Source organism: Littorina saxatilis, linkage group LG5 (assembly GCF_037325665.1).
Source record: "Littorina saxatilis isolate snail1 linkage group LG5, US_GU_Lsax_2.0, whole genome shotgun sequence".
In the NCBI taxonomy this organism is placed as follows: Eukaryota; Metazoa; Mollusca; class Gastropoda; order Littorinimorpha; family Littorinidae; genus Littorina; species Littorina saxatilis.
Genome location: NC_090249.1, coordinates 14,435,076 through 14,445,200, shown reverse-complemented (window position 1 = coordinate 14,445,200; position 10,125 = coordinate 14,435,076). Strand labels below are relative to the sequence as shown.

The 10,125-nt window shown below is 41.9% G+C and overlaps 1 protein-coding gene across 1 annotated transcript; it reads left to right on the top strand.

Moving 5' to 3' along the window:
- Positions 1-736: 736 nt before the first annotated feature.
- Positions 737-8,073, top strand: LOC138966380 (uncharacterized). The gene is made up of 6 exons (XM_070338599.1): positions 737-1,107; positions 1,876-1,946; positions 2,790-2,881; positions 3,137-3,199; positions 5,831-5,877; positions 6,839-8,073. Exons 1-6 carry the CDS (start codon positions 1,027-1,029, stop codon positions 7,157-7,159), a joined length of 675 nt encoding a protein of 224 aa, XP_070194700.1. The 5' UTR covers positions 737-1,026; the 3' UTR covers positions 7,160-8,073.
- Positions 8,074-10,125: the final 2,052 nt, after the last annotated feature.

Genomic DNA, 10,125 nt, shown 5'->3' with positions numbered 1-10,125 from the left:
GGACAGGATGGGACCACATCGGCTGTTGTGCATGCTGAGCATACCAGTACCACACAGAATACGATCGCGTTTGTGAGTTGTTTTTTTCGGTGTGTAGGTGGGTGGAGGGGTCGCTTTGTGTACAGTTCAGCAGGAGACAAGTTCTGTTCCTGTTAGTGTTACAAATAATAACTAGTAGCATAATTCAGTCAACACTGTACTGTGTACACGGTTTTATAGTATTCACTTTTATAATATATATTTAATGATTTATCAAATGAGTGCCAAAGTGCATGTCTCAAAGTCAGAAGATGATAGCTCTGGAGTATTCACTAACTCGAGTGTTATTTACCTTATTATATTTTAATAATAACAGGGTCACCTTTGAAATGTATACCTCTTGCCAAGTATCAATCAGGAGACACACTGCCTAACCCTGACTGATTTTACACATCTGATGGAATAAGAACATTACTAAATCAATTGACTTGACACACTGTGGCAAGTCAGTCATTGAGTCAAACTCAAAGTTCTAACTGTGAACTTTTTGTTCTTGCTTATCACAAATTCAAGCAACATAACACAACTGATGATGTGACTGAAAATTGAAAAATTTGTCCCTGTTTACCACTTCACGGGTTTACGTTTTATTTACTATTTGCTTTGTGTGTCAGGTTGACTACAGTGCTGACCTGGCGGCAATGAAGAATCAGCTTGCAGTCCTCACAGAGACAGTGCAGCTGTTGGTGGATAAGGCCTAAACAAAAAATAGGTGTGGTTACGGTAACCCGACCTACCCTATTTTTAGGGGCCGATCCTATAACTTTTTATTACATTTGTCAAACAAAACAAAACAAAACCGAGTGCAAAAAACGCAATGAAAGCGAAAGCGCCCGAGTCGCACACTTATTTCCCTGTCAAGTAGGTTTAATTTGTACACATTAGAAAAAAAAGTAAAAAAAAAAAGAAAAAGTGATTGCCTACCTACCTACCCTATTTTTTTTGGCTATGTTACCGTAACCACACCTATTTTTTTTTTGGCCTAACATGCCTAGACAGGAACAACCTTCAAGTTCATCCAGTAGTGATCGGAGAGCAGACAGACCAGCTATCAGCAAGGCTATTAAGGTATTTTGTTTCTGTGTTTTTAACAAATTCTTTTCATGTGTGTGTTTGTGTGTGTTGTTACACCCCCGGTATAGGGGTGTGTATAGGTTTCGCTCGATGTGTTTGTTTGTTTGTGTTCGCATATAGATCTCAAGAATGAACGGACCGATCGTCACCAAACTTGGTGAACAGGTTCTATACATTCCTGAGACGGTCCTTACAAAAATTGGGACCAGTCAAACACACGGTTAGGGAGTTATTGGTGGATTAAGATTCTACAAGGAATTATAGAGGGACATTTTAATGGTCAAAGGGAAATAACCACAATTTTTAGCAGTGCCTGCTCAGTTGGTGGCAGTGAGAATGCTAAGGACGGGGGTGTTTTTCCTACCTCGGAGGAATTTCTTGTTTTGTTTGTGTTTGTGGTTTTTTTTTTTTTTTTTTTTGGGGGGGGGGGGGGGAGGCCGGAGTTCAGTGGGGAGACAATGGTTGGTTATATTTTGTCTAAAAAATAATTCCAAGACAGAAAGACAAATACATTTGACTTTTAAGCTTGAAAAACATTTATCACATTTGACAATATTATTCATGCAAAATTAATCTGCAAGCATGAAATTGTGGTCTCTTTTTCCTTCAAGACTGATGACAGACAAACAAACTTGCTCACGATATAATCCATGCATATGGGGAGGAAGTGAACATGTGCAGTTGAAACCTAGACATTTCTGCTTGTTTAGTAGTTCACTGCAGTATCGTTTTATATCTGTTTTTTTACTTTTGATTTTCTAGCGCTCTGTGAAGGATCTGTATGCAGACCTGGCGTTAGAGGGGAAACAATGGGAAACTAGACAAGGAGAAAGGTAAATCTGCTTTCATTTTATGCTCATGGTAATTGTTTGTTATAGGTAAGATGTTTTGTGGAAAAGTTCCAGACAAATATAATGTAATAATTTGCAATTGGTTTCATTCATACTTATTCGGTTTGCATAAAACATGAAATGTTTTCTGAGACAGAACCATGATGTGTGCATGTACTTTGTAAAGAATGCCTTTAAGAGAATGACTTGCAGAATCACTGTTATGTATTCCAGGGGCGGATTAGGGGGGGGGGGTTACAGAGGTTCCGGATCCCCCTCCCCCCTCCCCCCAGCTGTCAAAAAATTAAAAAAATTAATACTAACTTTAATTTTAAAAGAAATAATGAGTGGCTGCTGACACCAGTTGAGCATGTTTAAAATCAAGGATAAGCCATAAATTGTTCATAAAATAGCTAAATCTCTTCAGCTAAAGCCCCCCAGACCCCCCAACGGGGCCTTGCCCATGTACCCCACTAGGGCTCTACCCCTGGACACCAGGTTGTAACCCCCCCTCTGGCTTAACTGCTCCGCCCACGCCCCTGTATTCTCTCTTAGTGGAGGAGGTATGTTTGAGGCGAAACAGATACTCTCCATCACTTTTTCCATTCAGGTTCTACACATATCACTATTGTCAGAACGGTTCAGGAGGTTGAGAGGGCAATTCATACATGGATGGCAATATGAGACATTTCTGAACTTTAAAATGTTTACTAGCCTAATATGGGGTTTGAGTATAGTAGTGAGAGCTGCTGCTGACAAAGGCTACAGCGGCATGAATAAAAAGTTAAAGAGGGTAAAGCTTTCAGTTTACACCCTGATTATATTGTCAAAACTATCTTATTTCAGATATGATTCCCCTACAAACATGCAGGTGACAGGGAACATTAGGGAAAGGTCAAAGGCCTGGTACCCAGATGCTTCAAAAGCAGAACTTGATGGTAATTATGTAGTTTTTTTTCTCCCTATTTCTAGCTTATTACCTTGGCCTAAATTACCCTATGAGCTTATAGCATGACCATCTGCTTTCAGGGATAATTGGCTTGGTGAAAAGTGGAGGTTGATCCTTGGTGGGGTTGTAATTTGTAAATATGTTGAAACATGTCTGTAGCTGTAACACTGTTTCATTAGATTTAATACGATTGAAATTGTATAATGCCTGACATTTGCTTATCTTTCCCTCTCTCTTTCTTTAGCTGCCATCAAGCAGTACTTCAGATCAGTGAGAGATGGGGTCTGCCGAAAAGTAAAAGGGAAACTATTCTGAATGAAAGAGTGTGACATGAAGTTCTTGTACATCATTGTAAAGAGTGTGAATGACGTTTTAGTTTAGATGTCAAGCGCTTAGAGCAAGCCTTTTTAACGAAAGTTTTTGATTTAGCGCTATATAAATGTTCTTCTTCTTATCCCAGCGAAGCTGGAGGTATCCCGTGAACGCTATATATACTGTAATCGATTTGAGAAATGTGCACACCGAATAATACATGATAAAGAAGGATTCGTTGTGCCCGGCTACGTGCTACAGTTGGAGATGGAAGTTCACCAAAAATGGGGACCATACTAACAAAAATACGGTGGGTAAAATAGGCGCCCCCATTTTTTCAGCAAACGCCACCCCAGGCCGCTTTGGACGGGTAGAAATTCCGTAGTTTCCAAGTCTATGGATAAAGCTTGCGTAAGAAGAATACGTCACGGTCGAAAGTCTTTGACGTCAATTAATGCATCATGACGTCATGCCTCCCTGTAGTCTTTCTCTCTCGCGCAGTGTGTGTGTTTGTGTTCATTTTGTGCACATGTGTTAGTGTTACTGTGTGTGTGTGTGTGTGTGTGTGTGTGTGTGTGTGTGTGTGTGTGTATTTATGTGTGTGTGTGTGTGCGCGCACGCGTGCATGAGTCTGTACTCGTATGTGTGTGGTGTGTGTGTATTTGTGTGTGTGTGTGTGTGTGTGTGTGTGTGTGTGTGTGCGTGCGCACGCGTGCATGAGTCTGTACTCGTGTGTGTGTAAGTGTGTGTGTGGGCATAAGTGTATGTGTGTGCGTGTATGTGTGTTTGTTTGTAAAGGTGTGCATGTCCGTCTGTCCATATGTGCGTATGGGTGTGTGTTTTGTGTGTATGAAGTTTTTTGTTAGAGAGTGAGTGAGTGCGTGTGAGTGAGTGTGTGTGTGTGTGTGTGTGACTTGGTGTGTGTGTGTGTGTGTGTGTGTGTGTGAATGTGTGTGCATGAGTTTGTGTGTATGTTTGTGTGTGTATGAGTGTGTATATGTGTTTGTTTGTAAAGGTGTGTGTGTCCGACTGTCTATGTGCGTATTTGTTTGTTTGTTTGCTCAACGCCCAGCCGACCACGAAGGGCTATATCAGGGCGGTGCTGCTTTGACATATAACGTGCGCCTCACACAAGACAGAAGTCGCAGCACAGGCTTCATGTCTCACCCAGTCACATTATTCTGACACCGGACCAACCAGTCCTAGCACTAACCCCATAATGCCAGACGCCAGGCGGAGCAGCCACTAGATTGCCAATTTTAAAGTCTTAGGTATGACCCGGCCGGGGTTCGAACCCACGACCTCCCGATCACGGGGCGGACGCCTTACCACTAGGCCAACCGTGCCGGTCTATGTGCGTATAAGTGTGTGTTATGTGTGTATGAGATTTGTGTCAGTCAATGTGTGTGTGTGTGTGTGTGTGTGTGTGTGTGTGTGTGTGTGTGTGTGTGTGCGTATGTACAGTGTGTGTGTGTGTGTGTGTGGGTGTTTGTTTGTTTGTTTGCTTAACGCCTAGCCGACCACGAAGGGCCATATCAGGGCGGTGCTGCTTTGACATATAACGTGCGCCACACACAAGACAGAAGTCGCAGCACAGGCTTCATGTCTCACCCAGTCACATTATTCTGACACTGGACCAACCGGAGTGTGTGTGTGTGTGTGTGTGTGAATGTGTGTGTGCATGAGTTTGTGTGTATGTTTGTGTGTGTATGAGTGTGTATATGTGTTTGTTTGTAAAGGTGTGTGTGTCCGTCTGTCTATGTGCGTATTTGTTTGTTTGTTTCCATAATTATCAGGGCGGTGCTGCTTTGAGATATAACGTGCGCCACACAAAAGGCAGAAGTCGCAGCACAGGCTTCATGTCTCACACAGTCACATTATTCTGACACCGGACCAACCAGTCCTAGCATGCACTAACCCCATAATGCCAGCCGCCAGGCGGAGCACCCACTAGATTGCCAATTTTAAAGTCAAACAAACAAACCCGGCCTGGGTTCTAACCCACGACCTCCCGATCACGGGGCGGACGCCTTACCACTAGGCCAACCGTGTATGTGCGTATGTGTGTGTGTTTTGTGTGTATGAGATCTGTGTGAGTCAATGTGTGTGTGTGTGTCTGTGGGTGTGTGCGTGCGTACATGCGTGCGTATGTACATGTGTGTGTGTGTGTGTGTGTGTGTGTTTGTGTGGGTGTGTGTCTGTTTGTATAAGAGATAAAGAGAGAGAGAAAGAGAGAGAGAGAGAGAGAGAGAGAGAGAGAGAGAGAGAGAGTGGGTGGGTTGGTTTGTGCGTGTGCGTGTGCGTAAATGTATGTGTGTGTGTATGTGTGTTTGTTTGTAAAGGTGAGTATATCCGTCTGTCTATATGTGCGGATGGGGGGGTGTTTTGTGTGTACAGTGAAGTGTGTGTGAGAGAGTGAGTGAGTGCGTGTGAGTGAGTGTGTATGTGTGTACGTGTGTAACTTGGGTGTGTATGTGTGTGTGTGTGTGTGTGTTCGTGTGTGTGTGTGTTTGAGAGAGAGAGAGAGAGAGAGAGAGAGAGAGAGAGAGAGAGAGAGGTTTGTCTTTCGCTGGGGTATGCAGTGCCTTGGCGTTGCACATCTACTTAATTATTATTATTATTAAACATGAGGTTTATAACAAAAACTCCAAGCGAGGCATGCGGCTGAATCGGGTGAGATATTTTCTTTATAATTATGTTTGAATACTTTCTGGTGAAAATCTGTAGCTTTAGTGTCAAGTGATGAGTTAAGAACACGTAAAGCCTACATAATGTGTAGCTCTGCAAATGCGCAATGTGATGGTCGCAACGCAGGCTTAGTCTCAGTTTTGCAGAGCAACGCATTACCTATGAGGTATGCATCAGGAGCAAAGTCTCATATTATTAGCGCAAACAGGAAATAATAAAAGCACTTAATGATGGAATGAAACTAACAGAAGATTGTCTATTTAATGGGTCTTGTAAAAACCCTCAAATATAAGCGGCTCAGTGATATACCCATCAGCTATGTAGTTATGTCCCTTGAACAAGAATCTCAAGTTAGCAAAAGGAATCAAGTTTCTCATATGAAACTATCTCTTTGTGTATGTTTGTGTGTGTGTGTGTGTGGGGAGGGGGGGGTGGCACGCATGTGTATGCGACTTTGTACATGAACCACCTTGCTAGAATGAAGTCACCCATGCTGTAAACAGAAAACCGCTATGGTTGACTTTAAAATAACAATGTATGTATATGAGAGTTATTCTTTTTGCTATCTTCTTCTGCTTCTGCGTTCTCAGCCATGCTAAATGTTCAACTCAATCTTTCAGGCAAAGTCTGCAGTTTGCTACAGCTACGTTGCCGATCCCCACAGCTTCTCGTGGGCCTCCACTAGGCTGGGCTAGGTCTGGTGTCTCAAAGCTTTGAAGGAGGGGCATGACTGCAGAATATGGGTGGGCCGTTTGTATGCCTGTGTTACACTGGCGTTGGTCAGTGTCTGAGATTTTCAGTTTCTACATATGGGAGAGGAGATGGCAGTGTCCTTTTTGCAGGCTGAAGGTGGTGACTTGTGCTGCTCTATCCAGCTGGTGATCTTACATTATGCCTTTTTGTTCCCACAAACAATTGATTTTTAATATCTTTTATTTATGTGCAGAAATTGCTGAGAAGGCGAAGGGCTTTGGCTGCGAAATCCTGGAGCACAGCAAAAAGGGAGAGAATCGGGGCATGTCTCGTCACAGCCCTGATGTCATCAGACGATGATGACAGTGACAATGAGGGGCAATTCCTCACACGGAAGCTTCCGTGGCGGAGCGCGGATATGACCAAAATATTGATCAAATTAGATAAAAAGGCTGGCGACCTATTGAGCCCTCGTGGAAAGCTGCAAAAGGTGCCTGTAATTCGGGTTGAGGAGGTGTCAACCCGGCCAGCACCAACCATCCTCCCGGTTGGTGCTGAGTGGGCGCTAGCTTGAACCAGCAGGAGAAACATATTTGTGTCAGAAAAATACATGTATATAGGTGTATATATATATCCCATGCATGACCTCCCTTCTTTGTCTCTGTAAATGTACTCTAGGTATATTTCTTGTATTTCCATTGTTCTCTTGCTACATCTATGATGTAACTATTGCACTCTTATAACACATAAAATAATGGATAAATAAGGGTGCACGAAATACATCATAGCTGGCTCTACTTTCTGTCGTCCTTGACATTCCAAAGTGCACATGTACCTGTCGGATGTGCAACGGGTTACCACGCTTTTGATAACTTGTGCAAGAGTCGTTCAGTGCTATTGCTCAGAGGCTCGTGAGTCCCTTGAAATACAAGCCATATAAACAACCACTCGTGTTGTAACCTATATATATAGATATATTGGTTCATTTTTGTTCAGGTGTTTTGGAGAGGTTTTTGTTTTATTTTATTGGATCTTAGCTTTCTGCAGTCTACAGTCTGCAATATCGGGTTTTGTCATTTTCAATGAATTCCTTCTTTTTCAGTATTTATTTAGTTAGTTATTTTGTGGAGGGCAAAAACAAATTCTCTGGTCATATAAGGGGAGAAAAGGTTTGGTCGGGGAACAGTAAACTTTGCCTCTTTGGTTTTTTTATGCCCATTGTAGTTAAAATCAGTATGCAAACTAAAATGCGTCAGCTTGTTTTCCGAGAAAATAATGTACACATAAGTGTGCTACTTTCAGGGCCGGACCCAGGGGGGGGTTCCAGGGGTTCCGGAACCCCACCCCTGGAAAAAGCATGTACCTTGCTTTGACTTTTACTAGTTTTAGCACCAAAACAATGCTGCTCTTAACCCTCAAAACAAGGCCCAGAATGCACCAGATTGCACAGATTTTAACCGTTTTTAAAAAAATTTCCGGGGGAGCATGCCCCCGGACCCCCGTTCAGCAGGCGCGCGCAGCCACTTCGCTGATTTGCCCCCCCAAAAAAGGAGGAACCCCCCCCTTACAACTCATTTGGTCCGGCCCTGACTTTTAGTGCTGAACATAAATTTCTTCTACCAAAGGGAAGCAACTCACTGATATGTCATTAGGATTGACAGGTCATAGTATGAAGCTCAAGGGAAGTAATGTTCAGAGAGTTGTGTGCTCGCTCAGATCTGTGGTTCCCTTGCAGGTTAACATTTTTGTTTTAGAAAAAATAGATATACATGTACTGTATATTGGTACATTTTGGTGTATATGTTGAAAACAAAAAGGTAAACATTAACTCGTTATTAAAAATAGATTGGCATACGCAGTTGTGTGCTCAGGTCTGTGGTTGCCTAGCAGGTTTAACATTTTTGTTTTTGAAAAAGATATTAACAGCTATTGTGTTTTCAGCGTAGCAATAGGGTCCGATATTTAGACGAGACAAGTATAATGCCGACGAGTCGAAGACGAGTCGCATTATACTTGTTCGAGTCTAAATATCGGACTCTATTGCTACGATGAAAACACAATAGCGTTTATATTGCTATTCTGACATTCAATTCTGTGTTAAAATCATGTTTTTGTCAGCAACAAGTACCAGAATGGTCCATGTCGTTGATTGCAGATGACGGTTCCCTTTCCGCATGAAGCCACGGAAATAACCGAACATTGAAAAACCCACGGACATGTATTACGGAGAAAACTCAAGATAACCGAATGTTTAGCATTAGGTCAATATGCTAGGAATCATATGACGTCATGACGTATCGTGCTTGCCTACGTAAATTGTATGTTCGAACGTCTGACTTCTGTTGGGAATTCGCGTGGTGAAGACTGCGGTAAATCTGTAGATGATAAGAGAACAAGGATTGTCTCAGAAGAAACGACTAAATGTTTCAGACCGGTAACTTCATTCAGTCAACATTGCACTATACAATGGACGTTCTATGTGACAGGAGAGTTTGCTGATTTTGTGTTGAACATTGGGGAGATCGTCTGCTAGAATCAGAGATAGGTCGCTTCAGATTGCAGCTTCTGGAAATTTGCAAGATTTGTTGCCTGTTAAAGAACTGGATTTTACACGTAATGTATGTCATGTACAGTAAGCAACAATAAAAACACACACAAAGCAAATGGCATCGTCTGTCGACTTGTCACATAAACAAACCTGGCGAGGTATGCGTGTACTTTATACACGTGGAAGAAACCGGAACCATGCGTCTTTGTTATTACCAATATGCTTTTGGATATTGGCAAAAATGGCCGACTTCCGTAGCATTATGCTTTGATGATCCGAAAAGGGATGTGTGAGACCATCCAATCACATCCCCCGAATTCCTCCACGTGTCCTTCAGAATAGCTATATATATATATATTGGTTAATATTTGTAAACGTGTTGACTTATTAAAGAATAAAATGAGGATGAAAGTCGCTTGTTCATTTCAATGCTTGTTATTCTCTCAGGTGCCAGGAGAAAAGGTTCCGTACAACTCTCGCTTACTCTATTACACATGTCGTATGCATTAAGAGCGATTACTTCCCTTTGGTTATTTGATATTATTAAAGAAGAGATTGATTCATTTTGTGTGCTTCAGTTTTATCTGCATTCTATTTGTGAAATGTCATGCTGTTTTGCATATGTCATGTGTGAATAAAGTGTGCAATGCTTATTTAACCAATCTTGTTGTCTTTGTTATATTTAATTGAAGTGGGGTGGGGTTGCAGAAAAGAAAAATAGTTAAAATGTTCACATGATGAGTGGTTTTAAGGAAGGATTGAAAGGTTGAAGATCACTGTCTTATTTACATGTACATGTTGTCATTTGTAAAACATTTGTGAACAAATATCAAATAATAACTAGTGTTTGAGCATTATGACATGACAAGAGTTCATTCATTTTCTAATCATGCTTACAACACATGCCTGCATCCTGCTCTGCTATCAGACACAACATTTCCTCCAAGCAATGACATGAAAACTACAATGTATTCATTAACTTGGTTTAACTT

Excerpts from the sequence above, each read along its gene's own strand:
- LOC138966380 (XM_070338599.1), top strand. The coding sequence starts at position 1,027 with ATGCCTAGACAGGAACAACCTTCAAGTTCATCCAGTAGTGATCGGAGA. Across the intron at positions 1,108-1,875 it reads CTATCAGCAAGGCTATTAAG|CGCTCTGTGAAGGATCTGTA; the intron begins GTATTTTGTTTC and ends TTGATTTTCTAG. Across the intron at positions 3,200-5,830 it reads CCGAAAAGTAAAAGGGAAAC|ATGAGGTTTATAACAAAAAC; the intron begins TATTCTGAATGA and ends TTATTATTAAAC.